The sequence below is a fragment of the Mustela nivalis genome (assembly GCF_964662115.1).
Source record: "Mustela nivalis genome assembly, chromosome: 16".
Classification (NCBI taxonomy): Eukaryota; Metazoa; Chordata; class Mammalia; order Carnivora; family Mustelidae; genus Mustela; species Mustela nivalis.
The window spans coordinates 4,757,693-4,784,229 of record NC_139035.1 but is presented as its reverse complement, the minus strand read 5'-3'; the positions used below and the strand labels follow the sequence as shown (position 1 = coordinate 4,784,229).

Genomic DNA, 26,537 nt, shown 5'->3' with positions numbered 1-26,537 from the left:
AGATGCAGGCAGAGAGAGAGGAGGAAGCAGGCTCCCTGCCGAGCAGAGAGCCCGATGCGGGGCTCGATCCCAGGACTCTGGATCATAACTTGAGCCGAAAGCAGAGGCTTTAACCCACTGAGCCACGCAGGCGCCCCAGTTTTTGACTCTTTAAGTCCGGTTTTGAAAATAAATAAGTTGTTACCAATTTTAACATCTATTTATGACTATCAACTATTACACTGACTTTTCTTTCATATTTTTCCCCTCCACGTCCTGTACGTTACACATACTTTGCTCATTGGAATCACTAGCTAGAGATAAGTTCCAATGGAACTTGCTTTTTAATTTTGGCTTGGTGTCTATGATAGTGTTACCTTATCTTCCAGACAAAAACTTGAATGTCTGAAGACCAAAGTGTTCCCCAAGTGCAAGGCATAATGATTATAATGAGGATATTATTTCATACTTTCTCTGATTTATGCTGTAATCATAAAAGTATTTTCCACTTTCCACAAACTGCTTCTCTTTGCAATATGCCTAATATTCACTTTCCATAAAATTAAGTTGATACATCATTTCATATTGCTGATATCAAAATAGACTTGCCCCTCCTTCTTTCTTTGAATATCTGTTGAGTGTCTCCTGGGGAGCTCAGAGAGACCTATTTGCCTATAGAAGAAACAGAATCCTGCCTTAAACGCCCCCTCCCCTGCAGCCCCACGGGCTCCAGTCCAGCACTGGATTTACTCTGTATCCAGTAAATATTTGTCAATCTGGACTTGACGTTATAAATCATTTCATCATTTATTTCCGTGCTCAGCGGTAAGGAGTGCCCGTCTATTGGTAGAATACTCTTACTTTCCAAGTTCTGAGTCCTACCCACCCCTGACCTCAAGGGAAGGAACAATCTATTTCAATCTATTCATTTCTTCATTCACACAAAAATTATGTAAGGGGAAAAGGAAAAGCGGAAGGAAGGGGGAAAGGTCAGGATACTCTTCTGCTTCTTCTCTGTTATGCTTAAAATTAATCATGTAAATGTTTACTAAATTTGCCTCGAGGGATGAACTGAGAAAAAGATCGCAAGGCTGTCTAGCAGTGTCTGCTAAGGGGGATGCGCAATATTTATTAGAATGTGATGTACTAAAACCAGAGGATTTCACTCCTTTATTGCTTCATGACCGCCATCCTCTGTTTTCTTCTTGACTCTTTTTCGTCTCAGGAACGGTCTGGGTGCACCTTTACACACACGCGTCTATGTGTCCGACGGTTCAGCGCTTCGTTACCCAGGGACGAGCCCACGAGCAATTAAGTCCGACGTTTTCCTCAAATCTCTTCTATGGTCTGAGAGACGCCTCAGGGAAGGGACAGAGGAACTCCTACCTCAACGGATGATGATCTTTATCTCCATCAGTGACCCACAATTTGGTTACTGGTGCAATGAGAAATGAAGAAATTAGCACACTTGTATGACTGTCATTTCACAGTCACTCAAATCAGAACTGGAATGCCACAAAAACAACTCCCTGTTCGCCCAGAGAAAAAAAAAGAAAGAAAGTAAAGGGGAAATTCAGATTAGTCACAGAGAAGTTCCCCCGCCTGCCTGCAGAAGCTGCGGTGTTAAAACTGAGAGAGTGCGTTGTGCCCTCTCAATCGCCTCTTCTCTCGGGCCCTGGGACCTCTGTGCGTTTTCTCACTGATAAGCTTTGTTCTCCCTTCATCTCCTTCCTTGTGGAGAAGAGGTCAGTCTCCCTCAGGCTCCCCTTTGCCACAGTTTTCCTCTTCCTTGCATCCAAACTGTGAAGATGGAAGGGGTCCAACCCCTGGACGAGAATGTGGGAAACGCACCAGGGCGAAGACTCCAGAAGAACAAGCTATTGCTGGTGGCAGCCGTGATCCAGGGGCTGGGGCTGCTCCTGTGCTTCACCTACATCTGCCTGCACTTCTACGCTTCCCAGGTAAGACGGAAGCTCCCTGGGCGCCTTCCCCATCCCTTCCCCCCAGCTCATGCTGAGGCAGCTCCAGCAAGCTCCAGGAACTTGGAAATCATCTGGTGCCCAAACTGGTCATCGCCCCCCCAGCCTGCCCCTCAGAAACTGGAGAGTGTGGTCAAACACCCTCCTGTCTCTCCTTTCCTCCCTTCTTTCCAGGAGGGGCAGAGGTGGGGCACAGGAGAGGTAGGTAGGGCAAGGGCATTGCTTCTGGTTTCTTCTCCTCCTCCTTCTCCTTGCCATGCAGGAAATCTGGTATTGCTTTATGAGCTCTCACTCTGAAACCTGGAATCACTGATAGACGTGCTTTAGCCAGATTCTGCTACTAAGCATCTGATCAGGGAATTTATGAAAAAGGAAATAAGAGAGGGACCGGTTCCACTTTCCCACTGTGTTCATAAACCCCACAGGCGATTTGCTGCTGGGAGAATGCCGAAGGCACCGGTACTAAGTCCTTTCAATAGCTCATCTATGGGTTCTAAGGCCAGAGGGGTGTGTGTTCACATGTGTGTCTGCATATGGCCAAAGAGCTGCCCTGATAGCTTAACCAGAGATTTTTTTTTTTTCACTCTCTCTCTGCCAGTCACAACTTATAGACACGACTTTGCCTTTTTCCACTTTTTCCAGTACGTTATGTAGTGGGTGATTATCTTTCTAAGTACTTCTCCCACTTCATGAAGATGTTCTTTCTCTTTTTCCTTCTCTTTGTTTTGGTTCTTTCTACATTTTTTTTTTCTTATTTACTTGTTCATATCTACAAACATTTTTTGGTCTTTAAGGATGTTTCAGCTGCAGGAGATTCCACTGAAGAGAAAATAAATGTAGAGTCTTCCCACATTCCCTTGGTGGGGCCAGTCTGAGAGTTCGTTTTCTTGGCAGGTCATTTTAGGTTACAAAAGTCTCTCTCTGGTAAAGGTGAGACAAGGGGAACTTGAATCTCTGATAGCCGTGTCAGAGACTGGGTACCTCAAATGAGACCAGGAGAAGATAAGCAGAGTCCTAACCAATGCCTGGGCTTGTCTTTGTCTACAGGAAGTCGGGGTTTTTGGTGCACGGAGGCTGGTGGGAGTGTGGTTGTGTTCAGTGTACCGCGCAGAGGGCTCATGTTCCTAAATTCCAAACGTGTAGCTGGTGTCGTGTCAGGTCTGCAGACCGGTGAGCACAACAACGCGCCAGTGCTCTCTTGGTCTTGTCACCTGCCTCCTCCCCTGTGCAGAGCCCCTTGGATGAAACGAGCGTAGGCGACTGGGGGAGGGGTGGGCAGAGGAGTAACGTGTCCATGGCAGGATGCCCAAGACAGAGACCGGAATTAGGCTTTTCTGAGAAGAAAACAAAGAGAACGACCCAAAATAGAACAGCTGAGTGCGTTCACCAGGTCTGGAAGCCCTGAGCGCGTTTTTTCAGACAACCACAGTGTACATATTTCCTCACACTGTGGGGTGACAGAAAGACAGGGCCGATGACCCAGTCAAGACTCAACAGTTGCCCTGGGGCTCCGAGCAGGACAGAGGAAAAGGTGGAACAGAGAAGCAGCGGGTGGCGGGTCCGCCCGAGACTGTGAGCACCTAATTGATGCTGAGAAGGAGAGAAGTCCTTTCTGGCAAGTCACCCAGGGACTCTGTGACAGAGCCTGGAGGGAAAGCTGACTGCGGGCTTCCAGGATGCTAGAATTCACTGAGCCCATCTCTGGGAGAGGATCAGCCTTCTCTGGTCCTGGCGCAGAAATGGCAGCAAAGAAACAGGAGGTATGTTAGATCCACTTGCTCAAGAAATGTGCTCTCATATATTCGGGGTACAAAATTTGGGGGGCACAGATATTTGAAATTCTTCACCACACATCACCTTTAATGTTTTTTCTTATTTCTTCGCTAGACTGTCATAGCTAACGTCATTTATTGTACTGTTGTAGGACCCAGGGCAGCACAATGGGGCCTTACGTGTCATCTCATGAGGTCTGTCGGGGGGAGGCCAGCATAGACGGGGCATGTGTGTTCGCCCTGGAGTTTGACCAAATGGGGTGCTGGGGGCAGTTTGTGTGTGGGGGCGAGGGGTGCAGTGTAGCTGATAGAAAGGGGACCTAGACTGGTAGCCTTCCTAAACTCACTGATAAGATTGGAATTTTGGTTGAAGGAAGGGGTAGTTGGTGATATAAATCCAATGTCTATTTTACAAAACATAATATTCCAGTGATGTGTCTGAGGGGTGAAACTGAGCTTAAATGCTGATCATTTGTCCAGCTGGATCTCTTTTATTGTAGGAAAATGTATTCGGAGAATAATCATCATTTTTCCTAATTTCCCAGATTTAACTTTTAGCTTTATAAAATAACTGCCTCCATAGAGAGCTCTGTAAAACAAACAAACAAAAAACAACAATACAGATGTAGCTTTTAAAGATTTTTTCTTTATTTATCTGACAGAGATCACAAGTAGGCAGAGAGGCAGGCAGAGAGAGAGGGAGAAGCAGGTTCCCCGCTGAGCAGAGAGCCCAATGCAGGGCTCGATCCCAGGACCCTGAGATCATGACCTGAGCCGAAGGCAGAGGCTTAACCCACTGAGCCACCCAGGTGCCCCCAGATGTAGCTTTTAAACTGCATTTGACAGTGGACTTTCCCTTCAATGAAGTTTATTTAGTAAACTTTGTTTTCTCACAACTCTGCTAAGTTGTATTGACTTATGTGAAAAGCAGAAGTCTTCGTTTTTGAGATACTAGAAAAAAGATAGGTCTTACCCTCTCCTCCTTGTAACTTCCCTCTTTGGGCCTTGATTTACTCATTTTAACACAAGGCAGTTGGATCACATGATCAGAAAGAACTCTCCCAGCTCAATATGCAGTGAGTATGTAGTTTATATATATAAATTTGTAGAACGGTTATGAGAATTTGAGAAATACAAAATATAAGTAAATAGACCTTTGTGTCTAAGCTTATGAATTTCCTGCTTCTTAAGAAGGGACTGGAGCACAAGTATTTGTAATCTGTACCTACTTATATACCACACGCTTCTCTGCATCACCTGTTCTGGGCTAGGGAAATGTCTTATTTTGAAAGGGGAAAGAAGTGTCTGTCCTAGAAGTATATTGAGGACACAAGTTATAAAACCAACTGTTTCTTTCACCAGAACCAATACACACTGTTTGGATATTTACTGGGACTGCCATTAAAGTGCGAGGCTCCCAGCTGGACCTGTATTGTCAGCTGGGAACAATGGCAGAAAAGAGCTGACCTACAATATGCAAAGCTTTTGTAAATTATATCCACATGGGGCTCAGTCGGTTAAGCTTCTGCCTGCAGCTCAGGCTATGATCCCAGGGTCCTGCGTTGGGCTCCCTGCTAGGTGGAGAGTCTGCTTCTCTCTCTCTCCACACACCCCCCACCCCTGCTCGCTCTCTTTCTTGCTATCTCTCTCTCCTAAATAAACAATTAAAATCTTAAAAAAAGAAAAAGAAAAAAAATGATATCTGCGTGCCTCAGGGCTTTTGATGCTTTCCCAAGGTTTGTACCACCTTTAACACAGCACTTAATATATGTGAGGGCTTTTGGCGATAATTCTTTAGCAAATCCCACAGTGAAAGGTTTATACTCTTACCACTTTAACTGCTGGAAAGAACAGAGTGGGGGTAGTTGGAGAGTGAGTGATCTCTTCTGTACCAGTGATGCCCAGAATTAGAATTCATAGTTTTCCAACCAAGTTTCAGGCAGTAACTTGATTTTTTTATTCGCATCAATTAGGAAGAAAAAGAGGTGTTTTTGTCTGAAGAAATCTTGTCTCAGATTAGCTCAGTTTAAATGCATCCCCATGTAAACGAACACATTTTTTAGAAATTCTTTTTTTAAATGACAGACATGCAAATAAGTGATTTCCAATACATCTGAGTTTTTCATAAGCAATTCTGTGAGAGTGAAAAAGAAACGTCTGAAGTGTTGAACTAAACTTGTCATTAATTATTTTCAGGTCCTCAGAGGGAAGTACTAAAAAAAACACAAGAGAATCTTTGGATTTTTGAGCAGGCATCAGACATAGTCTATTTACAGATAAAACCCCAGAAACTCAGAGATGGTAGAAGCTGGGGGAGCAGGTAGTGCTTCAGCTAATACTGGAAGGAGGAGTGGAAAGTCTTTCAATGGACAAGACAGGTGGTGGCCTCGGACAGGGGCAGAAGGCTTCCTCGGTAGAACCGCAATTTGTTCAGAGTGGTTGAAGTTGAGTGTTCATAGGGGAAAGTGGCAAAAGGTGAGGCTGAAAACCTAGGCGGGGACAGATCACAAAAGGTCTTGTGACTCATGCTAAAGGAGCACACTTCCCTCTACTCTATGCAAAAGAGAATGCAGGACAAATTACTAAAATTGTTGCTTCTCCAAATTTCGCTTCTCTCGTGTGGTCTACCTATTGGCAAGTGAGAGAGTGAGTCACATCTCTTGCAGCACTAGGGGGCACCACAGTAAAACGAACCACTCTCGGCTTTCCCGTTTTCTGCAAGAGCGCCTGCTCGTTTCCTGAGGGCTTTGGATTACCGGATTAGAAAGTTTTTCTCAGGAACCAAGTGCTGATCCACGTGTGAGAGAATGAACACTTGGGGGGGGGGGCGCGGGGCCCGAAGTTCACTATTTACACAGCGATCGATGACCAGTGTCGGTACATGTCCTGACCCAGGTACTCAAAATAGGACAGAGTAATGTGGCCGGAGACCAGGCTGGAAAATGCCACATATGTTTACGGATATAGAAACACACACACATACACACACACACACACACACACACACACACACACACACAGGAGGTTTGGGAAGTGAGCAAAGGGGTCTCAGTATAGCCCCAGGAGTGTAGTCTCCCAGGTCCTTTTCTCTGATCTCAGCCCCTAGCTACAAGCGCGGAGTAGACCCAGCCTTGCCCAGGGCCGCCCACCCTGCCCTTCCAATTCGACTTCTTCTAAGAGCAATTACTCTCGTGCCCTTTACTCCCTGAGAAACTGCAGTTTGCCAGCCTTTTCATGGATTCTTTACTCATGGAAAACGAATGTTAGACTGGAGGTAGCTAGGTTAGGGGAAGCATGTACGATGTTTTTCCGTTATATTTCGTGAGTTAAAGGAAACAAGAGAAGTATGGAGTAGAGAGGTTGTTCCCGAGTCACAGGTGAAGCTTGTGGTCCTGGCTTCCTATAGCTGTGTGTTGTCTGAAGTCCCCACACTTCTGCTATCCATACTTTTTCAAGTGAAAGAATGAAAACACTTCCTTATAGGACAAGACAAAACCTCTCAAACTTCTGAAGGAGCTGTTGGGGTAAAGACAACAGTGTGCTGGGCCAGGAACCAGAGGACTTGTCCAGTCCGGCCTTCCAACTCCCTGACCCTGGGAAAATTCTGTGACATTCGCAGACCGTCCATTTAGTCGTTTCCAAAGCTGGCACTTGGCTTGCGTGAGGAGCGAGTGCTGTGGTATCAAGCTCTGCAAATGCCGAGACTACGGTGATTCCTGGACCCGCTTCCGTAGCCAGAGGAAGGACCACTAGAATGTCTACTCTGTGGCACTTCTACACCTGGACAAACACCCCGTAACTCAAACCTCGGAAACTGTATCATAGTCAAGGTTGACCTTAACTTCACGAAGCTTGACTTTGCTACTGAAATTTATACGATTAAAAACAAACAAACGAATCCTTGTAATAATTCTAGCATTTTTGAATGCAGATTTCTAAGAGCTCATGACTGCGTGAGAGCGGAAACAGCACACTGTTGTCTTTACCCCAACAGCTCCTTCAGAAGTTTGAGAGGTTTTGACAAAGGGGAGAACTTCTGAAGGTGTACGGGGTTACTAGCGTTAGTGGCCGACAGGGGTCCAGAGACCTAACGTACACACTTAGAACATGGCCTATTCCATCCCCCCAGGTCCCCCCGTCTGATGTATTTCATCCAATTCTCCAATGACTTGGTTGCCGAAGTGGGTAGAAACTTATGTCTAGAAAAGGCATGTTGTCTTGTTCACAATACTGAAAACACTGGGGAGCTGATTAGCGTAATTAAAAATTATTTTTCCGGGGCACCTGGATGGCTCAGTGGGTTAAGCCTCTGCCTTCGGCTCAGGTCATGATCTCAGGGTCCTGGGATCGAGCCCCACATCAGGCTCTCTGCTTGGTGGGGAGTCTGCTTCCTCCTCTCTCTCTGCCTTCCTTTCTGCCTATCTGTGATCTCTCTCTATCAAATAAATTAAAAAAATCTTTTAAAAAAATTATTTTTCCTTTCAGCAGACCTTCATTCTCAAATGTACCTTAGGTAGGTTGTAAATTTGTAGAAATCAGTCTAGCTTTGCTAACATGTAAATGCTACTGAAGAACACACTCTGACAGAAAAATAACTGAACACTCAAGCCTACTGCTCACAGCACTAATGTAATAAGTGCCTGTGGATAGAAAACCATTGCCCAAGCGTTGCCCTGTATCTGTGGAGAAGGGAGGGTCCCGTGTGTAGACCACGGACCCTCAGGGCTGGGCTTCTCTGTAGCTAGAGCTAGGGCACAGGCCTAGAGAACCACAGAAACCATCAAAGATCTGGATGAAAACGACAATATCACAAAACACAAGCAAGCAGCACGACCGACAGTCATTGAGGGCAAACATAAAAACCTGTTGGGTTATAAAGTAAGTTGTAAAACACATTTTATAGTTCAGTAATACAAAATATATTTTGAGTTACTTTGTGTGTTGGGTGCCTAATGTTTTCAGCTTCCAACGCCCTGAAAGGTCGTAACTTGACCTTGTATCTGATGAAGACTGGGAACTCAAAGCTCTTTTGGGGGGAGAACAGAGGGGTGTCACTCCTGCTGTTACTTGCAATAACAGCCCCTCGTCTTGCAGATTTCCCCCCTACTTTTGTCCTCTCTAATTCATTATAACTTTGGAGGAAGTTAGGTGTTCAGTTTTGCAATGAGGAAATTTGAGGCATGAGAGACTTCCCTAGGCTTATGTAGAAAAGTCAGGGTTAGAAATTAAGACTGGAGGAGCAGGGCGCCTGGGTGGCTCAGTGGGTTTAGCATCTGCCTTTGGCTCAGGTCATGATCTCAGGGTCCTGGGGTTGAGCCCCACATTCGAGTCCCTCCGCATCTAGCTCCCTGCTCAGTGGGGAGTCTGCTTTTCCTTCTGCATCTGCCTCTCTACCTGCTTGTGTTTGCTCTCTCTCTCTCTCTCAAACAAATAAATAAAATCTTAAAAAAAAAAAAAATTAAGACTAGGTCTAAATTCTAGTCCTGGTCATGACTCCATAACCCTAAGCTTTAAATATTTTGTCTGCCTGTTTTAAAATTTGTTTCCTTTTCTGACATCAGTAGTTTTTGAAGAAAAATTAAGGGAAGTATTTACAACCTGGTATCGAGGAAGAAGATTCTTTTTCAGAGGAGAGTTAAATCTACTTATGCAGATGTTGGTAACATGATCAATGAAGCTTTCCAGTCACGTAATAGCTTACAGGTTATTTTTATAAGTTGGAGTATTGCATATGTGGTCTATTCATAGACAAGAAAGAGGACCTCAATTTGGGCACTAACTCATTATTTCTCTGAGCCTTATTTTCTCTCTTTCATTGCTATTTTTTTTTAAATAATGAGATTCAACTGCATAATCTCCCTGCGCCTTTCTAGTCCATCACACTCTGAATTGAATACTTACTTTAATGTGAAAGTGTGATTTGTTCACTATTTCAAATACCTATTCCACATGGATTTGTTTTTTAGGGTGGCGATAGTAAATTACCATCACCTAGGTGTCTAACAGAAATTTGTTCTCTCACAGTTCTGGAGGGTAGAAGTCCAAAATCACAGTGCTGGCAGGGCCACTCTCCCTGTGCAGGCTCTCGAGAAGATTCCCTCCTTGGCTCTTTCCAGCTTCCAGTGGCTCCTAGCGGTCGCTGGTGTTTCTCCGCTTATAGGTGCGTGACCCCAAGCTCTGCCTCCCTTTTTGCCTGATCATCTCCTTGTGTGTATCACGGTGTCCTCTCTTCTTGCTTGAAGGACACCAGTCGTACTGAATTGAGGGTCCGCCCGAATCTAGTTGGCCTCATGTTAACTTAATTAACTACATCTGTGAAGACCCTATTTCCAAATGGAGTCACTTTCGGAGGTGGCAGGTGGACACGAACGCGGGGCACTTGTTCAACTCATTATGAACTACTTGGTCGCTTCCTTGTTTAGCAATATCTGCGGAGGGACGCTTACCTGTCAGACACAGAGGAAGCGGTGGTTTGCACCATATGGTCTTCCTCGCCCTCCCAGATTTTCTGACACAGCGGGGAAACAAGAGGGTTAAAGAAGCAGTCGCACCGTGTGTGAGAAGCACTGGATAACCAAGTGGGGTACAGTAAGAAATTTCACTAAGAGGTTTCAGAGAAAGTTATCTACCTGCTTCAATACCTGGTTTCTTTTTTTTTTTTTTTTTTAAAGATTCTTATTTTATTTATTTGACAGAGAGAAATCACAAGTAGATGGAGAGGCAGGCAGAGAGAGAGAGGGAGGGAAGCAGGCTCCCTGCTGAGCAGAGAGCCCGATGCGGGACTCGATCCCAGGACCCTGAGATCATGACCTGAGCCGAAGGCAGCGGCTTAACCCACTGAGCCACCCAGGCGCCCCAATACCTGGTTTCTTGACAGCGATTACAAAGCAAGCATACTTTTCTTTTGCCTTAGGTGCTTTGTTTCTCTACCACTTATTTGCAGAAAGTCTTTCATTTTCTTTTTTAAAAATTTTTTGAGTGTACTTGGCCCACAATGTTACATTCATTTAAGTGTACCACATAGTGATTCGACTTCTCTATACATTTGCTAGGCTCACCACCCGTCCCCAAACAATGTGACTACAGTGTCACTGACTACCTTCCCTATGCTGGGCCTTTTAGTCCACTGACTTATTCATTCCGTAACTGAAAGCCGGTCCTCCTACTCCCCTTCACCCATTTTTCCCAGCCCCTACATCCATCAGCTTGTTCTCTGGATTCATCGCTCTGATTCTGCTTGTGTTTATTCATTTTTTTTTTTTTTTTTTTTTTTAGATTCCACATATGGTGTTTGTCTTTCTCTGCCCAACTTATTTCACTTAGTGTAGTACTCTCTAGGTGTATCCATGTCCTTTTGTTTAAAAGATTTTATTTATTTATTTGAAAGGGAGAGAGAGGAAAAACACAGAGGGAGAGTGAGACAGAGAAGCAGACTCCCCCGTGAGCAGAGAGCCCGAGGTGGGCTCAATTCCAGGACCTGGAGATCAGGACCTGAGCTGAAGGCAGACTAAGCCACACAGGGGTCCCAGATTTCATCCTTTTGATGGTGACATAATATTCCACTATCTACATCTATGCCAATGCTTGTGATTCTATCTATTATCTATCCATCCATCTACCTATCTTCATACCAGATCTTAGAAAGGCTTTAATTTAGGGGCGCCTGGGTGGCTCAGTGGGTTAAGCCGCTGCCTTCGGCTCAGGTCATGATCTCGGGGTCCTGGGATCGAGTCCCGCATCGGGCTCTCTGATCAGAAGGGAGCCTGCTTCCTCCTCTCCTCTCTCTGCCTGCCTCTCTGCCTACTTGTGATCTCTCTCTGTCAAATAAATAAATAAAATCTTTAAAAAAAAAAAAAAAAGAAAAAAAAAGAAAGGCTTTAATTTAAAATTTCATTGTCACTGTCACCACCATCATCATCACACTGATGAATGTTACCAGCCACCAATCTCAGTTTGCACCAGAATACAGGTTGAGGATCATTTAGGCTCATGCAACTGAGGCTAAGAGCTTCACTGCACAGCCAGCACTAGAGATATTTTTGTTTGTTCACTAACCATCAGAGGGAGCCACTTGGGGAGGAGGCCTGTTGTTTTTATTATAGTCGAAGGATTTACAGTGTTGAGAAGATCTTCTGTTCAAAAGGTCTTCTTATCACCCAGTCTCTTGGGATTTCTCTTTTGAATGTTGTGATTGGTCTGCTCTGGGACATGAAGTATCTGTAGGCACTGCATGGTCCGTCCATGGTGTGAAGAAGTACTTTTTATTCTACACCGTTCATTCTACCAGTTTAACTGAGGTTGGACATCAAGATGAGGAAATTAGAAACTGAGGAAGGGAAAGGACTTGTTCTGGCTTAAGACAAGACCCAGGTGTTCCTATTCCCAGATCAATGCCTTATCTGTTCTACTAGGTTGCCCTCCCAAAGCTTTTTGTACAGCAAGTGAGAAGGGGAATGAGTGACTTCAAATAGAAAGAGACTGATTGTAATAATTTTGCAACTCCCTTTGTACTCAAGGATGAACAGGGCCATTTCCAAAAAACCCTGAGCAATGTAGAGTTGGCTAGAGCCTGTGTCCGATATTACGTGATTATGGAGTCCCATGCTAAGGTCTGGGCATTGTCTAAGGGGTAAGTTCCACCTTAGCTCAGCAAACGGATTTATTGATAAGCCATTATGTCTGAGGCATGGTAAGACTTATGAAAATGCAGCTGGGGGGGGCTGGGTGGCTCAGTGGTTTAGGCCTCTGCCTTCGGCTCAGGTCATGATCTCAGGGTCCTGGGTTCGAGCCCCACATCGGGCTCTCTGCTCAGCGGGGAGCCTGCTTCCTCCTCTCTCTCTCTCTCTCTGCCTACTTGTGATCTCTGTCTGTCAAATAAATAAATAAAAATCTTAAAAAAAAAAAAGGAAAAAACAAAAAGAAAATGCAGCTGGTACATTGTAATGGACCCTTCCAGCTGCTTAGAGACTAAGCTGCTAACAAGGATATTATAGTGGAGACTTCACTCAGTCACTGTGGCGAGGAAGGGAGCTCTTGGAAATGAGCTGGCAGACCCTCTGTCAGTGAACTCTAAGGACTTTCCGGTGTGGAAAGGGAAGCCCAGATACAAGGAAATCTTTCCCTTGAGGATATAAAGAATTGGTCGCATTAGGTCAATCAGATCAGTGTGAAAGTGTGCTCAGGTCACGTGGATGCTTTTGCTTTTTCATTTGGTTGTTAACCTGAAGACCTAGATTCCTCTCAGGAATTTGTTAATCGCTAAGCATCCAGGACCCCGAAACCACAGTTTCTGTTCTCTGAGACAGAAAGGAGAGGGTTAGTAAGGGCCTCTCGGAGGGAGAGCCGTTTACTAAGCAAACCTGACCGGCAGCGCGAGGGGTCACAGCGAGCAGGCTACAGTTAGAGCCCGGAGTGGGCGGTGCAGGAGAGATCATAGCACAAAGGTGCCCGCGGCCACGGGAATGCAGAGAGAGAGAGTTTGGACGACAATTAAAATGGCTTTTCTTTGTGTTCATTAAAGCACAAAAGCCTATTCAAAGAAGTTTTCAAAGTCACACATTTTCCTCTTTAAAAAATATGCCTTTTGGAATAAGGTTTTCTGAACGGAGAAGCCTCTTTGGCCAAAGACCCAGATTTTGCCCATTCTTCTCATTTTTCCCCTCTGAGTGACCGAGGTGGGCCCCTCGCAAGGCGGCTGTTTCTCTGCGGACACGTCGGTGCACGGGCCGGGTCTGCGGCCCAGCCTGCGGGAAGGAGTGAAGAGCCCGAACGTCCCCACTTCCGGAGGCTCCTTGCTACACACCCTGACAGCTCCCAGGGTCTACTCTCAAGATCTCGGGGCCGCTTCTCTCCACGCAAGGTTGGGAACGGGCGGCTCCCAGCCCCGGGGAGGCGGCGTGGGAGCTGCGGAGTCCGGTTCAGAGCCTGGTGCCCCGCCGCCCCCCGGATGCGGACCGAGGGGAGGGGCAGGGCCCGCGGCGCGGCAGAGCGTCCCGCTCCCCTCTGATGAGCGCCCTTCCCTGCGGCCGCAGACGCCCTCGCAAGCACAGTCCGAAGCTGAGCTCTTTAAATAAGCGTCACCTTTTTGGGAACATGGCACACAGGGCCGGGGAAGCTCGAGACACCCGACACAGCCCCACCATGTGTTCGCCAAGTCAGTACGCAAGATGCTAAGACAGTCCAGGAAAGGTCCACATTCTGGCTCTTCTTTGCAGCACCTGCTTGCTGCCCACTTTATACTTACTCACGGGCCCCTGCTCCTCGCCAGGACAACTGTACCTCATCAGAGCTGAGCTAAAAGTTTGGCCAACCTGTACTATGCAGAAGCCTTGTAGAATTGGCTGAAGAGCTTTTTTTTTTTTTTTCCCCCCTGAAGAACCTCTGGATATTTTGAGATATATCTGAATATTTTAACAACTATTTAAAACCTAATATGTTAGTCTTGATCAATACTGATGATGAAAATAATTCCAATTAATCTTGGACCATCAGACATTATTTTCATAGGGTTTCTCTCTCTCTCTCTCTCTCTCTCTCTCTCTAAGATGGTATAGGATAAGAGAAGGGTTATTATCAGGAACTTGGAGTTCAACCAAACTCAAGTTAAAACCTGTTTATTCGTGAGCAAGTTCTTAACAGCATTGATTCTCATTTTCCTATCTGCAAAACATGGGTAATTATTATTCATACTTACGAAGATTATTTTGCACAGCAAATGAGGTAATGAATCTGAGAAAGAATAACCTAGTGCACGGCATGTTGAATTTCTATTTTTTCTTGAATGCCAAGCATGGTCTCATTCCTAGACCTTCCTCCCACAGAATCTCTTTTGCTTCTCTGGTTCCTTTTCCTCTTTCACGGCCCCTGTCCTGTCTTTCCTCCTTGAGCTGCCAAAGCCTGCAGTGATTTTTTCTTTTCTTTTCTTTTCTTTCTTTCTTTTTTTTTTTTTTTTGTTCTCTGGAACCTTATGGGATATACTGTCTATGGACCATTAGTTAAGGTTTCATGTAGAGGAAGGGTTTTGTTTCCTCAACTGGCATATAAGTTTGTCAAAATACGAACTGTCTGTTCTCTTCCTCTCTGTGCCCAGAGTCGACTCTAATGCCTGCCGTACAACAGATACTCTGTAACTGCCGATGCTGTGTCAAACCACCAAATAATATGGCAATCAGGTTATTCGATCAATTACTGAATAATTCCGTAGAAAAAACATTTCTTGTTTGCAGCAAGGAGATGATTTCTTTTATACTCATGCTTCCGAGACCAGTTCATTTGAACACCAGGATTGGACTTTCTCGGATGCACTGGCCCTACACTCACCTTTGAGAATGACGTGGGCTCTTCAGATTTTCCAGATTGAAGAATCTTTATTCTACAGCTTGTTCTTATGTGGAAGCTCTCTGGGACCTTTGATATTTTCCCATTTCTTTTAGTATTTGGAGAGGATCTGAGGATTTTGCTTTTCAAGATATTAAAAAGACCATGTTTATTTGCATGTGGGTAGAATAAGTATCTCTGATTGTTTTCTGGTAATCTTTCTCATGAAGCCCAGATCCTTTTCTTTGGGCTACAGAGAGCCAGAGAGCGAACATTTCAGGGACGTTGGTAGTCTTTATTCAGTATTTTATTAATTCCTTGATTCTGTCGTCATACATGAGGCTTGACTGATGTTGCACAGAATAAATTAAGAATGTGATATGGATCTTGTCTTCCATGTGCACCCAGGAATAATAGCTGACACCTGTCAACTCCTTTCACTGTTCCAGGCCACATACTGAAGACTCACAAAACATGAGCTTATTCAGTCTTCACAACAATGCTCTAAGATATAGATCTTACCATTTCCACTCTGAAAATCGGCAAGGTGGTACCGTTTACTAGGGTCACACACTTAAATAGTCTTGTAGAGCAGATGAGACTTCTATCCAGTGTAGAATGGAAGTCAGTAGAGTGTTTTTATTTTATTTCATTTTTTAAATTTTAGGATTCACTCTTGGTGTTGTACATTTTATGGCTTTTAACAATTGAATAATGGCATGTACCCACCATTACAGCATCACAAAGAATAGTCTCACTGCTCTGAAACTTTTTTACTCTACGTATTCATCTCTCCCTTCTCCCTAACTCCTAGAAATTACTGATCTGTAGCTGTCTCTGTGGTTTTGTCTTTTTCAGAATGTTTAATGCGTAGAATCATACAGTATGTAGCCCCTTCAGATTGGCTTCTTTTACTTAGTCATATGTATTTAAGATTCTTCCACCTTGGGACACCTGGGTGGCTCAGTGGGTTGAGCCTCTGCCTTTGGCTCAGGTCATGATCCCACAGTCCTGGGATCGAGCCCTGCATTGGGCTCTCTGCTCAGCGGGGAGCCTGCTTCCCCCTCTCTCTCTGCCTGCCTCTCTGCCTACTTGTGATCTCTGTCTGTCAAATAAATAAATAAAATCTTTTTTTTTTTTTAAAGATTTTATTTATTTATTTGTAAGAGAGAGAGAGAGAGAGCGAGCACAGGCAGACAGAGTGGAAGGCAGAGTCAGAGGAAGAAGCAGGCTCCCTGCGGAGCAAGTAGCCCGATGTGGGACTCGACCCCAGGACGCTGGGATCATGACCTGAGCCGAAGGCAGCTGCTTAACCAACTGAGCCACCCAGGCGTCCCTAAATAAATAAAATCTTAAAAAGAAAAAAAAGGATACCTCCCCCTCTTTTCATGGTTTGATGGGCTTATTTCTTTTTAGCGCTGAATGACAGCGCAGTGGCTGGACGGATCACAGTGTGTTCACCCATTCGCTTACTGAAGAACATCTTAGATGCTTCCAAGTTTTAACAATAATGAACAAAACTGCTATAAACATCCATGTGAAGATAGTGACTTTTAAACACTTGCTATGGAGGCGCAGAAGCCAAAAATCAGGGATCTGATTTAGGCTTTGAAGGTGGTGATCTTTTGATGAGTAGATGCGGCTGGAGGGCCATTCTTGGCAGAGAGAATGAGGAAAGCGAGTATTTTTTAAAGGCTTTTGCCAGACTAACTGTTGGGGGCGTTCATGTGTGATCTTACTTAAACTTTACAGTCATCTGAAATAGTCCAATAGTAATATTATGCCTTATTTTCACAGAGCTAAAAACTAATGATCAGAACTAGTATATAATGCTTCCAGACTGTTTTTCTGGAGCAGAAAGGTGCCCAGCATGGCACTGTGAAGCTCTCCTCCAGAAGGGAGTGGGTCCATGCCCTGCCAGGTACTTTAGGATTTGTTGTTTTGAATCCCAACCACTAGCTGGAGATAAAATACAGGAGAACTGTGACCCTGGGCATGTTGATGGCTGGGCACAGACAAGTTGAGGGCAGGGATCTAACGAAAACTGGGACACAGAAGAGATGGTTCATTTTCCATGAGGGCCTCCGGCACAGCGAAGCTATGAGTTTCCCTCCCTGGGGCGAGAGGGTGGGGTGATGCCGTTTGCCACACCCCTTCCCCTAGCACGGCTGAACTTTAGCATGAAACACAGCACCTCCAGTAGAAGCTGGAGTTACTTACACCAAACCCTGCCCCTCTGCACCTCCTGGGGCATCTTTATTAGGGCAGGTCTGTGAGCCAGCACGGTGGACCTCTCCATCAGAAGACCAACACAGGCCCCCTATATGGACCAAGTCTCCTGATCACGGAATGCTCCAAAGCATCAGCTTCAGTTAATGGATATAGGCAACATGCTAAACGGAAAAAATATGCAGGCAAGAATACTTTATTTAGCAAGGTTGTCATTCAGAATAGAAGGCGATATAGTCTCTAAGACAATAAAGAACTAAGGAGTTTGTGAACAGTAAACAGTTCTGCAAGAAATATTAAAGGGAGCAAGAGAGACCAAAAGCAACAAAGACTGGAAAGGAACAGATACAATCTATAGGAATAGTGATTTTACAGGTAATACAATGGCACTAAATTCATATCAATAATTACTCTGAATGTAAATGGACTCAATGCTTCAATCAACAGACATAAGGTATCAGAATGGATTAAAAAAAAAAAAAGACCCATCAATATGCTGCTTACAAGAGACTCATTTTAGACCCCAAAACACCTCCAGATTGAAAGTGATGGGGTGGAGAACCATCTATCATGCTAATGGACATCAAAAGAAAGCTGGACTAACCATACTTATACCAGACAAACTAGATTTTAAACCAAAGACCGTCAGAAGAGATGAAGAAGGGCATTATATCATAATAAAGGGGTCTATACAACAAGAATATCTAATAATTGTAAGTACTTATGTCCCCAAATTGGGAGCAGCCAAATATATAAATCAATTAATAACAAACTTAAAGAAACTCATTGATAATAATACAATAATAGCAGGGGACTTTCATGTCCCACTTACAGCAATGGACAGATCATCTGAGCAGAAGCTCAACAAGGAAACAATAGCTTTGAATGACACAGTGGATTAGATGGACATAACACTTAAAGAAGAATTAATACCTAATCTTTGAAGCTGTTCCCAAAAACAGAAAGGAAAGGAAAACTTCCAAACTCATCCTAGGAAGCCAGGACATTTCTCCAAAGAAGGCATACAAATGGTTAACAGATACATGATACTACCTCACACCTGAAAGAATGGTTAAAATTAACAACTCAGGAGAAAGGGGAACTCTTGCAAAGCTGGTGGGAATGCAAACTGATACAGCCACCCTGGAAAACAGCATAGAGGTTCCTCAGAAAGTTAAAAATAGAGCTACCCTATGACCCAGCAATTGTGCTACTAGGTATTTATCCCAAAGATACAAATGTAGTGACCAAAGGGGCACCTGCATCCCAATGTTTATAACAACAATGTCCAAAATGGTCAAACTGTGGAAAGAGCCAATATGTCTATAGACAGATGAATTAAGAAGATATTATATGTACAATGGACTATTACTCAGCCATCAAAAAGAATGAAATCTTGCCATTTGCAAGAACATGGGTAGAATTAGAGTATATGATGCCACACGAAATAAGTCGGTCAGAGAAAGACAAGTATCACGTGATTTCACTCATATGTGGAGTTTAAGGAACCAAACAGGTGAGCATGGGGGAAGGGAAGAAAAAAAAAAAAAAAGAAGCAGGGAGAGGGAGGCAAACCATAAAAGACTCATAATTAGAGAGAACAAACTGAGCATTTCTGGAGGGGTGGTAGGTGGTAACTTGAATTAAAAAAAAAAAAAAAAGATTGTGCATAGTACTGTTTTGTATCAAAGAGAAAGAAAGAGAGAGAGAAAGAAAAGAATATATAAAGTTTCCAAATGCACAAAGCTAGGCAAGTCACAATTTCAACTGAGTCTGACTCCTAAGTCTGTGATCTCTGTCTCATCCTACCCGGCTCAGCAAAAAGATGACAGAAAACAGCTGGTAAGAGCCTAAGACACAGACAGGATATGTGTGGCTCTAAAGCTTGACAAGGAGGTAGGAGCCAGGCCACGGCAGGTCCGGAACTGGGCACTGTGGAGGGGTTTCAGGGCAGTGGGGTAGTGAGTGTGAAGTAATCAAATATGGAGGCTGAAGGAAAAAGTTGTGGAAGGGCAGGGAGCAAGAGAAAGGAAGGGTCGCCTTATTTTATTTCACAACATTGCCTGGATTTGATGGTACTGATGTCATGAGAGGCTTCTGAGAATCCATAAACGTCTAATGCTGGGCAAGCTTCAGGAGAGGGAACAGGAAGGCTGAGTCTGGAGTTCTGTTAGATCTACCCCAGAGAGGAAGTCACGTGCACTTTCCTTCCTGCCTCTCAGCGTTGCGGTCTCAGAGAATGTCCTCTTGATGACTACCGACCCTGCTCCACCAGGGTACTTCAAAACATTCAGAAATGTCTTTGATTTGCAGGGACCTTTTCGAGATTTTGCAGAGTCAGTCAAATTAAATCATGAGGACTTTTAGATCTGAGAGCTAGATGTAAGTTTGGATGAAGAGGCTTCCTGTTTTCTTCTTTTATTACAACTGGCCTAGAATTACAAGTTTTAAAAGCCAAATCTTGGACAGTTAATGCTGGAAGGGATGCCTGGAAATTTCTGAAAATGAAAAAACTGACTTCTAGGGAAGTTATGAAATTTGCCCAAGATGCCTGTGAACCAGCCTGGCCGACCTTAGCACTGAGGTTGCCATGTGCTGAGCCCTGTGCTCGGTGTGCTATTCCACACGCTGCTTCCGACTTTCATTACGTGGCCACTCGTGCTGGGCCCAACCAGCTGGAGAGGAGTGGGGGGCATGTATCTACCCAGGGGATTATGGTGATAGTGTAATATGCCCTTTGAGAGGCTCTCTTCCAGAACATTGCCTTAGGCACGACGGGCCCAGATTCCAGCATTGCAAACAGTTCACGGAGGGGACAGAACCGTACCCCCTCAAGCTCTCGTGTCGTCCCAAGTCAACACCTCTCTCCATGGGCTCACCACTGAATTTAAATGGCCTCTGGGGTTCACCCCCTGGCAGGCTCAGAAAGGCTCTCTCTTCTTCCTAGGCTGCCTGCTGTTTCAGCTTGGTAAGGTTTGTGATTTGACTTAGAAGGGCAGTAGGGGATTCCTCTTCTGTGTGGGCAGCGCCGGTGGAATCCGCTTGGCTGCAGCCACTGTGCGCCAGGAGAGTGGGAAGCTGGGGTTCCACACCCCAGGGTATGAAAACAAATCCCTCCCCGTACCTTTGATCACAATGTCTTGCCAAAAATAACCTGTGAGGAGAGATGTTCTTGGCAGGAGTAATAGGTGGTGCTTTTTGGTTTTGGTTTTGGTTTTAATTTCCTTTTTTCGTGGGTAACACAGCGTATGGTGAAAAATTTTAAAAATGTGAAAAAGTAGATCATGAAAAGTAAGCATCCTCCCACTTCTGACCTCAGGCTTCCAATTCCACTTCCCAGAGGCAACATTTATGAGCTGTCTTGTGGGTATTCCTTCAGATATAGTCAAGGCCCACACATGCATTATTAATATTTTTTAACATGAATGGTGATATACTTTATGTATGATTCTGCCTTTATTTCCACTTCATGTATTTTGGAATTTGCTCCCTATGGAACTGCTTTGTTCTTTTAGCCGTTAGATTACTGGAGATATCTGACCTATCAGCTGTCTTTAGTACTTTACTTCTCTCTAGCTGCTGAGCACCCACTTGGTTCAAGTTAGGTTTTTCAAGTCATTAAACAGAAGAGGAGGAGACATTAGAAATATATGCACTCATTGGGAAGCCTGGGTGGCTCAGTGGGTTAAAGCCTCTGCCTTTGGCTCCGGTCGTGATCCCAGGTTCCTGGGATCGAGCCCCACATCAGGCTCTCTGTTCAGCGGGGAGCCTGCTTCCTCCTCTCTCTCTCTCTGCCTGCCTCTCTGCCTACTTGTGATCTCTACCTCTGCCTGCCTCTCTGCCTACTTGTGATCTCTACCTGTCGAATAAATAAATAAAATCTTAAAAAAAAAAAAGAAATATATGCACTCAAATCTACTGAACTCTGCATGATTAGACCAGTTCCTATTGCCCGTATGACCTGAAAATACAACAGTCTTACTCCCAGGTTGCAGCGAAAGAACAAGCAGCCAGGAAGCTTCCGGAATTCACTCCCGGTACACTCTGTGGTCTTGTGGCCGTGATGGATTGATTGGTCACAGCCTTGCTCATGAGGGGATCTCTATGACTGAACGGATTTCTCAAGATGACTATTAAATGCTCCATTATCCAAAATGGGAAAATGGGGCTCGGAGAGCCAAAACAATATACCAGAGAAGAGTCTGGTAGAGGTGGACATAGACCTTAGATGCTTGCATGACAGAGCAGAATATTCCTAATTTACCTGAGGAGATGTTATAGAAAATAAGGGGGCGGTAGAAAGTCTGAGTCTAATCTTCGTAGAAAACATGCCATGTCTTCTCAAGTCATTCCTTCTACAGTCCTGCATTTTTGCTTAATAGAATATGACTTGTCAATTTCATTTGTTTGCTTTTTCCCCTAAATAGATATCCTTTTTCCTCCTTCAGGTGCCACCTCAGTATCCTCCAATTCAAAGTATCAGAGTACAATTTACCAGTAAGTATTGTTTAACTGATTCATGTTTTTAAAAGAATCTTCCTTCTAGTCTCTTAATTTCTTCCAAAAACAGAATCTCTCCTTACCCTTTGGGAAGCACAAAATCCTGCAATTGTTAGAGCCTGAGTGCCATTTTCATTAGGTACGTAAAGGTGTATAGAGAAGACAAGAGAGTAATTAGTTACCAGAGATGTGGTTGTCACTGTATTGATCACGTTATGTGCCTCTCTCTTACCCCTTCCAGGAACCCTGAGTAGGAATTATTTTCATTTTTCAGGAAAGAAAACTAAGGCTTCACTTCTTACAAGGCTGTCTGACCATATGACACATTATTTGCCACTAAATCAATTACAGGACAAGAATTTGTCTTAAGGAGAGTGGGGGGCGGGCGTGTCTTGGACATGAAGACAAGGTGATCTTCTAACTACCAGGAGAGCATTATTTGGATCCACGATTAATATTAGGACAATCACCAGTAGTTTCTATATGGATATTCATTTATTTATTACATTCTTCTGAGTCTGAAGGGAAGTATATCTTGCCTTCCACTAGCAACCCTCATTTTCAATTCAACTTAATCCCCCCGGGGCCTGGTGTAAAGTAGAATTAAATGAATTATGTCCAGTAGTGGAGACCTGTTCTTTCCTATCACTAAGGGTCATGGGCAAAAATGGGGAATCCGAGATGTGGTTGCTTGGCCATTCAGGATGATATTGTGAGGTAGAAATAAAAGAAATTTAGTCTTTGTGCTTTGCGCTTGGAATGGCCCTATAAAAGCTACCAAAGCCTCCTTACCCCCATGTTTTCCCCCCTGTGGTGGCAACTCTTCCCAAGTCATTTGCCAGGAAAAACTAGCAATAAGATAAAATGGAGAAGCAGGTCTGTGTTCCTGAGCTCTTTCTCTGGCATCTTACTGAGCAGAACTGAGCCCACAGACATTCTGTGCATAATGCTTACTAAACTTAAGTGACTGCTGGCAAAGGCCAGTCATCCAGTCCCAAGGCATATGAAAAATTTGCATTTCACGGTCAGGTGGAGAGAGGTTAGAGAAGCGGTAACAAGCTTTGTGTGAGGTGGTGTGCAGGATCTGGGCAAGGGGCCTCTTGCTACCCTTTGCCCTAGTCTATCTGTTGAAAAAGAAAAGAAGCACCGAAATGACCAGCCCTTCCTGGTTTTGTGAAAAATCAGGGAAACCTTGGAGTTCCATTTCCCCGCCCTGGTCTGTCCTGCCTACGGCCGGTTGCTGTGAACTCTGTTTCTGAATCCTACCCATACCTGAAACTCTCTGGGCCACTAGTATTATCAGCTGTGCCTTGTCTTCCATTCCACAGCAGAAGCAGGCTCCACCCCTCACTCAGAAACACAATGCTCTCTTTCTTACTTTCCTTTCAAAACCTCTCCCTATCACCATCTCAGGCTTATAGATGGATTAGAAGGTTGCCCAGTGCTGAGCTAAGGAATCTTTTTTTTTCCTTCTTGCCCTCCCCTCCTTAGGGTGTGAGAATGAGAAAGGTTGCATCATCACATCCCCAAACAACGAAGAAACCATGAAGGTGCAAGATAATTCGATCATTATCAACTGCGACGGGTTTTACCTCATCTCCCTGAAGGGCTACTTCTCCGAGGAGCTCAGCCTCAGCCTTTATTACCGGAAGGGTCGGAAACCTCTGTTCTCTCTGAGCAAGGTCACATCTGTTGACTCCATTGGAGTGGCTTATCTGGCTTTCAAGGACAAAGTCTACTTTAACGTGACCACTCACAGTACCTCCTACAAAGACATTCAGGTGAATGGTGGGGAATTGATTCTCATTCATCAAAATCCTGGTGGATTCTGTGCCTACTGAGGACCCAAGGGCTGCTCCTGAGCCGGACACCAGCACGAACAACGAACTGGGGTTGGACAGGACTTTGATTCTTCCTTGGGAGTGAAGTCCTAGCTTAGCCCCTATATATGGCCACACGGGATGTGACCAGAATCAAATCCCCCAACTCAGGGATATTTAAAACTTATTTTTATGTACCAATTAACTTTATTTATCCTTATGTCTTCTAAATCACCTACCCCCTCGTCCCTTATGGTTGCTTCAAGCCTACTAGGCGCCTCTACAAGAGTGAGAAAATAGGTGCCTCTTCCTCAAGGCACATTATATCTACTGGTCAGGAAACTGTCATAATAAACTTTCTTTATTGAAAAAGACACTTGACTACCATTTGCTGGAAATTTGACACTGGCTTTGTGAAAATGAAGAGGACCAAGGAAGGGGCTCTGAATTGGCCAAAGGTGGTGTGGACTAACGGTTGGCAGCCAAAACGGTCTCTCCAAGATGAAATTAGTTGCGGTTTGTGTAGTGTCTAATACCTCTCCCATTTGTTGGAGTTCAAATGGAAAATCATCTTGAGAACAGCTGGCAGGACTTGAAGACAACCAGCTGAGAAATACTCTGCTCTGGGCTTTTTCTTTTTTCCTTGCCACTTTGCTTGCTTTCCCTGCCTCCATTGTTCTTAATAGAAATTTCCCTTCAAAGAATCATCCTGGTGATATGATGCTGTGAAAAATCTAATCACTGATTTCAGGAAAACTGAGGGAGAGTTTTCTAAACTGGGAGAGTGAGATAATTTATTGTTGAGGGTTATCTTTATGGCATGGGAGAGGAGTGAAACTGGACAGCTCGGGGTAAAAATCAGTAAGAATTTTGGTGGTCTGGAATTTTGGTTCTTTGCTACTGCCAGCCAAACCAACAAACATGCATTTTCCTGCTTATACTGAGATACGCACTCAGCCCTATTTCGTGTACGTGTATACTGCGTTGCTAGCTTCAAAAATGAAGCAGTTCTATTCTTGCATGCAACTTTATGTCAAGATACTCAAGTTATTATAGTATATGAAAACAGTGATATCTGTAATATTGCATATGATCTAATACTGATAATTGAGACTAGAATGACCAATAATCAGCAATACCAATAAGAAAATGATCCCTTTACTTTTAGTTTAAATATCCCTCTTGATGCCTCAGGCTTATGGCACTGTGAACAAATTTCCAGACAATTTGTAAGTTCTCAAATTTTTGATGGCAGCAAATGGTTTCCTCCCATTTTAAACAGACTGCATAACATGACATAGACTCTTTCTGGATGATTCTGTGTCATCAAAGGTATTGTACTGTGCTGCAGTACAGTGATATTTCCAGGATCTCCAGAAAGGGAGAAGACAGTTTGCCCCATACTAAATGGTCTCAATTGCATTTGGATTTTTTCCTATCTATTTAACACAGTTTCCATCCCCTCTTAAGTTTTATTTATGAGAGAAACTGCATATGGTAAGAGCAACCGAGCTCTGAGTGGCTGTCCAGGTGCTTTCATAACCGTAGTCACGGTCACGATCATAATCACACGTAAACATCAGCGGAGGGTCTGCTGTGGGCAAGGCATTGGGCGAAATGCTGTACATGAATTGTTCTGAGCAAGATATTCCGTGATATTTGTCTTGACGACTCAGAGGATTGAAGTGTGTGAGTGTGTGTGTGTGTATTTGTTATTCACTATGGTTTTGGAAAGTTGAAGCTACTCAGAAGATGGTAACTAATAAGTAAATGTTTATGACTATAGATATTTAAGAAAATATATATTTACTTTTTAAAGGTTGGAATTTCTAACTATATTTCTCCTGAACATTCATTCCAGTCCTGGGCATAGATGTTCTGTGGGTTGTCTGTCTGTGCTGTCAGGCTCCTTCCCGACAGACGCCCACTCCCTTTAGGTACACGTGGTTTGCCCTTCCCATGGGGCCTCTTTTGGCCATGCAGGGATTTTTCTGTCATGCACCAACTTTACTGCCCGCCCCCAACTCGAACCCATCAAAATACGCAGGTTGCCTTTCAGTCATTTCTCCAGAAAGATAATTAAACCTTCTCTCCGCATGGCGAAGTTTTATGGAAGGAGAACGGAGTGAGAAGTCAGGAGATTGAAAATCTAATTTGATTCAGTCTCTAATGAGCTAAGTGACCTCGGACAAGTAATTTCCCATTTTTGGATCCTGCTTTCCTGTTAAGTGACTATCTTGGAATCTTGTGCTCACAGCGCCAACCGTGAATGTTCGTACTAAATGTCTAGGTACTGGTTGCCGTGAGTCAAGATGTCCAGGCTTCTCTCACCCTGTGTGGAATTTTGTTTTCTGAAACATTTTCCCTCAGCCTTCTTGACCACTCCTTCAAGAGCAGTTCCAACTGTTACCTAGTACCTTTCTATTTAGAAGCTGGCATAAGGGATTCTAATCTTGATCCAAATCATAATTTGTTCTTAAGCATACTGGGCAGGTCCCCTATTTTAAGTCGTAATGTTGTAGTTAGTGCTTCTCTGGCTCTCAGGAAGTATTAATATTGATATTAATAATATAGCTAATAATAATATTGATATTTACATGGAAACAAATAAAGATTTCAAAATTCACTACTAGTTCAAGTGCTAGAGTTTTTATTTATCCTCTCTTCTTTTCTTGTTCTTTTTTTTTTTTTTTTAAAGATTTATTTATTTTTAGGGGCACCTGGGTGGCTCAGTGGGTTAAGCCTCTGCCTTCGGCTCAGGTCATGATCTCAGGGTCCTGAGATCGAGCCCCGCATAGGGCTCTCTGCTCAGTGGGGAGCCTGCTTCCTTCTCTCTCTCTGCCTCCTTGTGATCTGTCAAATAAATAAATAAAATCTTTTTTAAAAGATTTATTTATTTTTAGAGAAAAAGAGTGAACGAGCGGGGGATAGGGAGTGGGGGG

General features: G+C 44.1%; 1 protein-coding gene and 1 long non-coding RNA gene across 3 annotated transcripts in view; one reads left to right on the top strand and one right to left on the bottom strand.

The window, feature by feature from the left end:
- The window catches only part of LOC309849853, a 524,627-nt gene that overhangs the window by 87,626 nt on the left and 410,464 nt on the right, over positions 1-26,537 (bottom strand). The gene's annotated exons all lie outside the window — the stretch shown is intronic.
- TNFSF4 (TNF superfamily member 4) lies at positions 1,588-26,227 on the top strand. Of its 2 annotated transcripts, none has more exons than XM_082701716.1 (3): positions 1,588-1,940; positions 21,724-21,772; positions 23,267-26,227. In XM_082701716.1, exons 1-3 carry the CDS (start codon positions 1,788-1,790, stop codon positions 23,614-23,616), a joined length of 552 nt encoding a protein of 183 aa, XP_082557842.1. In that variant the 5' UTR covers positions 1,588-1,787; the 3' UTR covers positions 23,617-26,227. The 2 variants fall into 2 exon arrangements, with proteins under 2 accessions (XP_082557842.1, XP_082557843.1); XM_082701717.1 differs by lacking the exon at positions 1,588-1,940 and adding an exon at positions 3,069-3,718.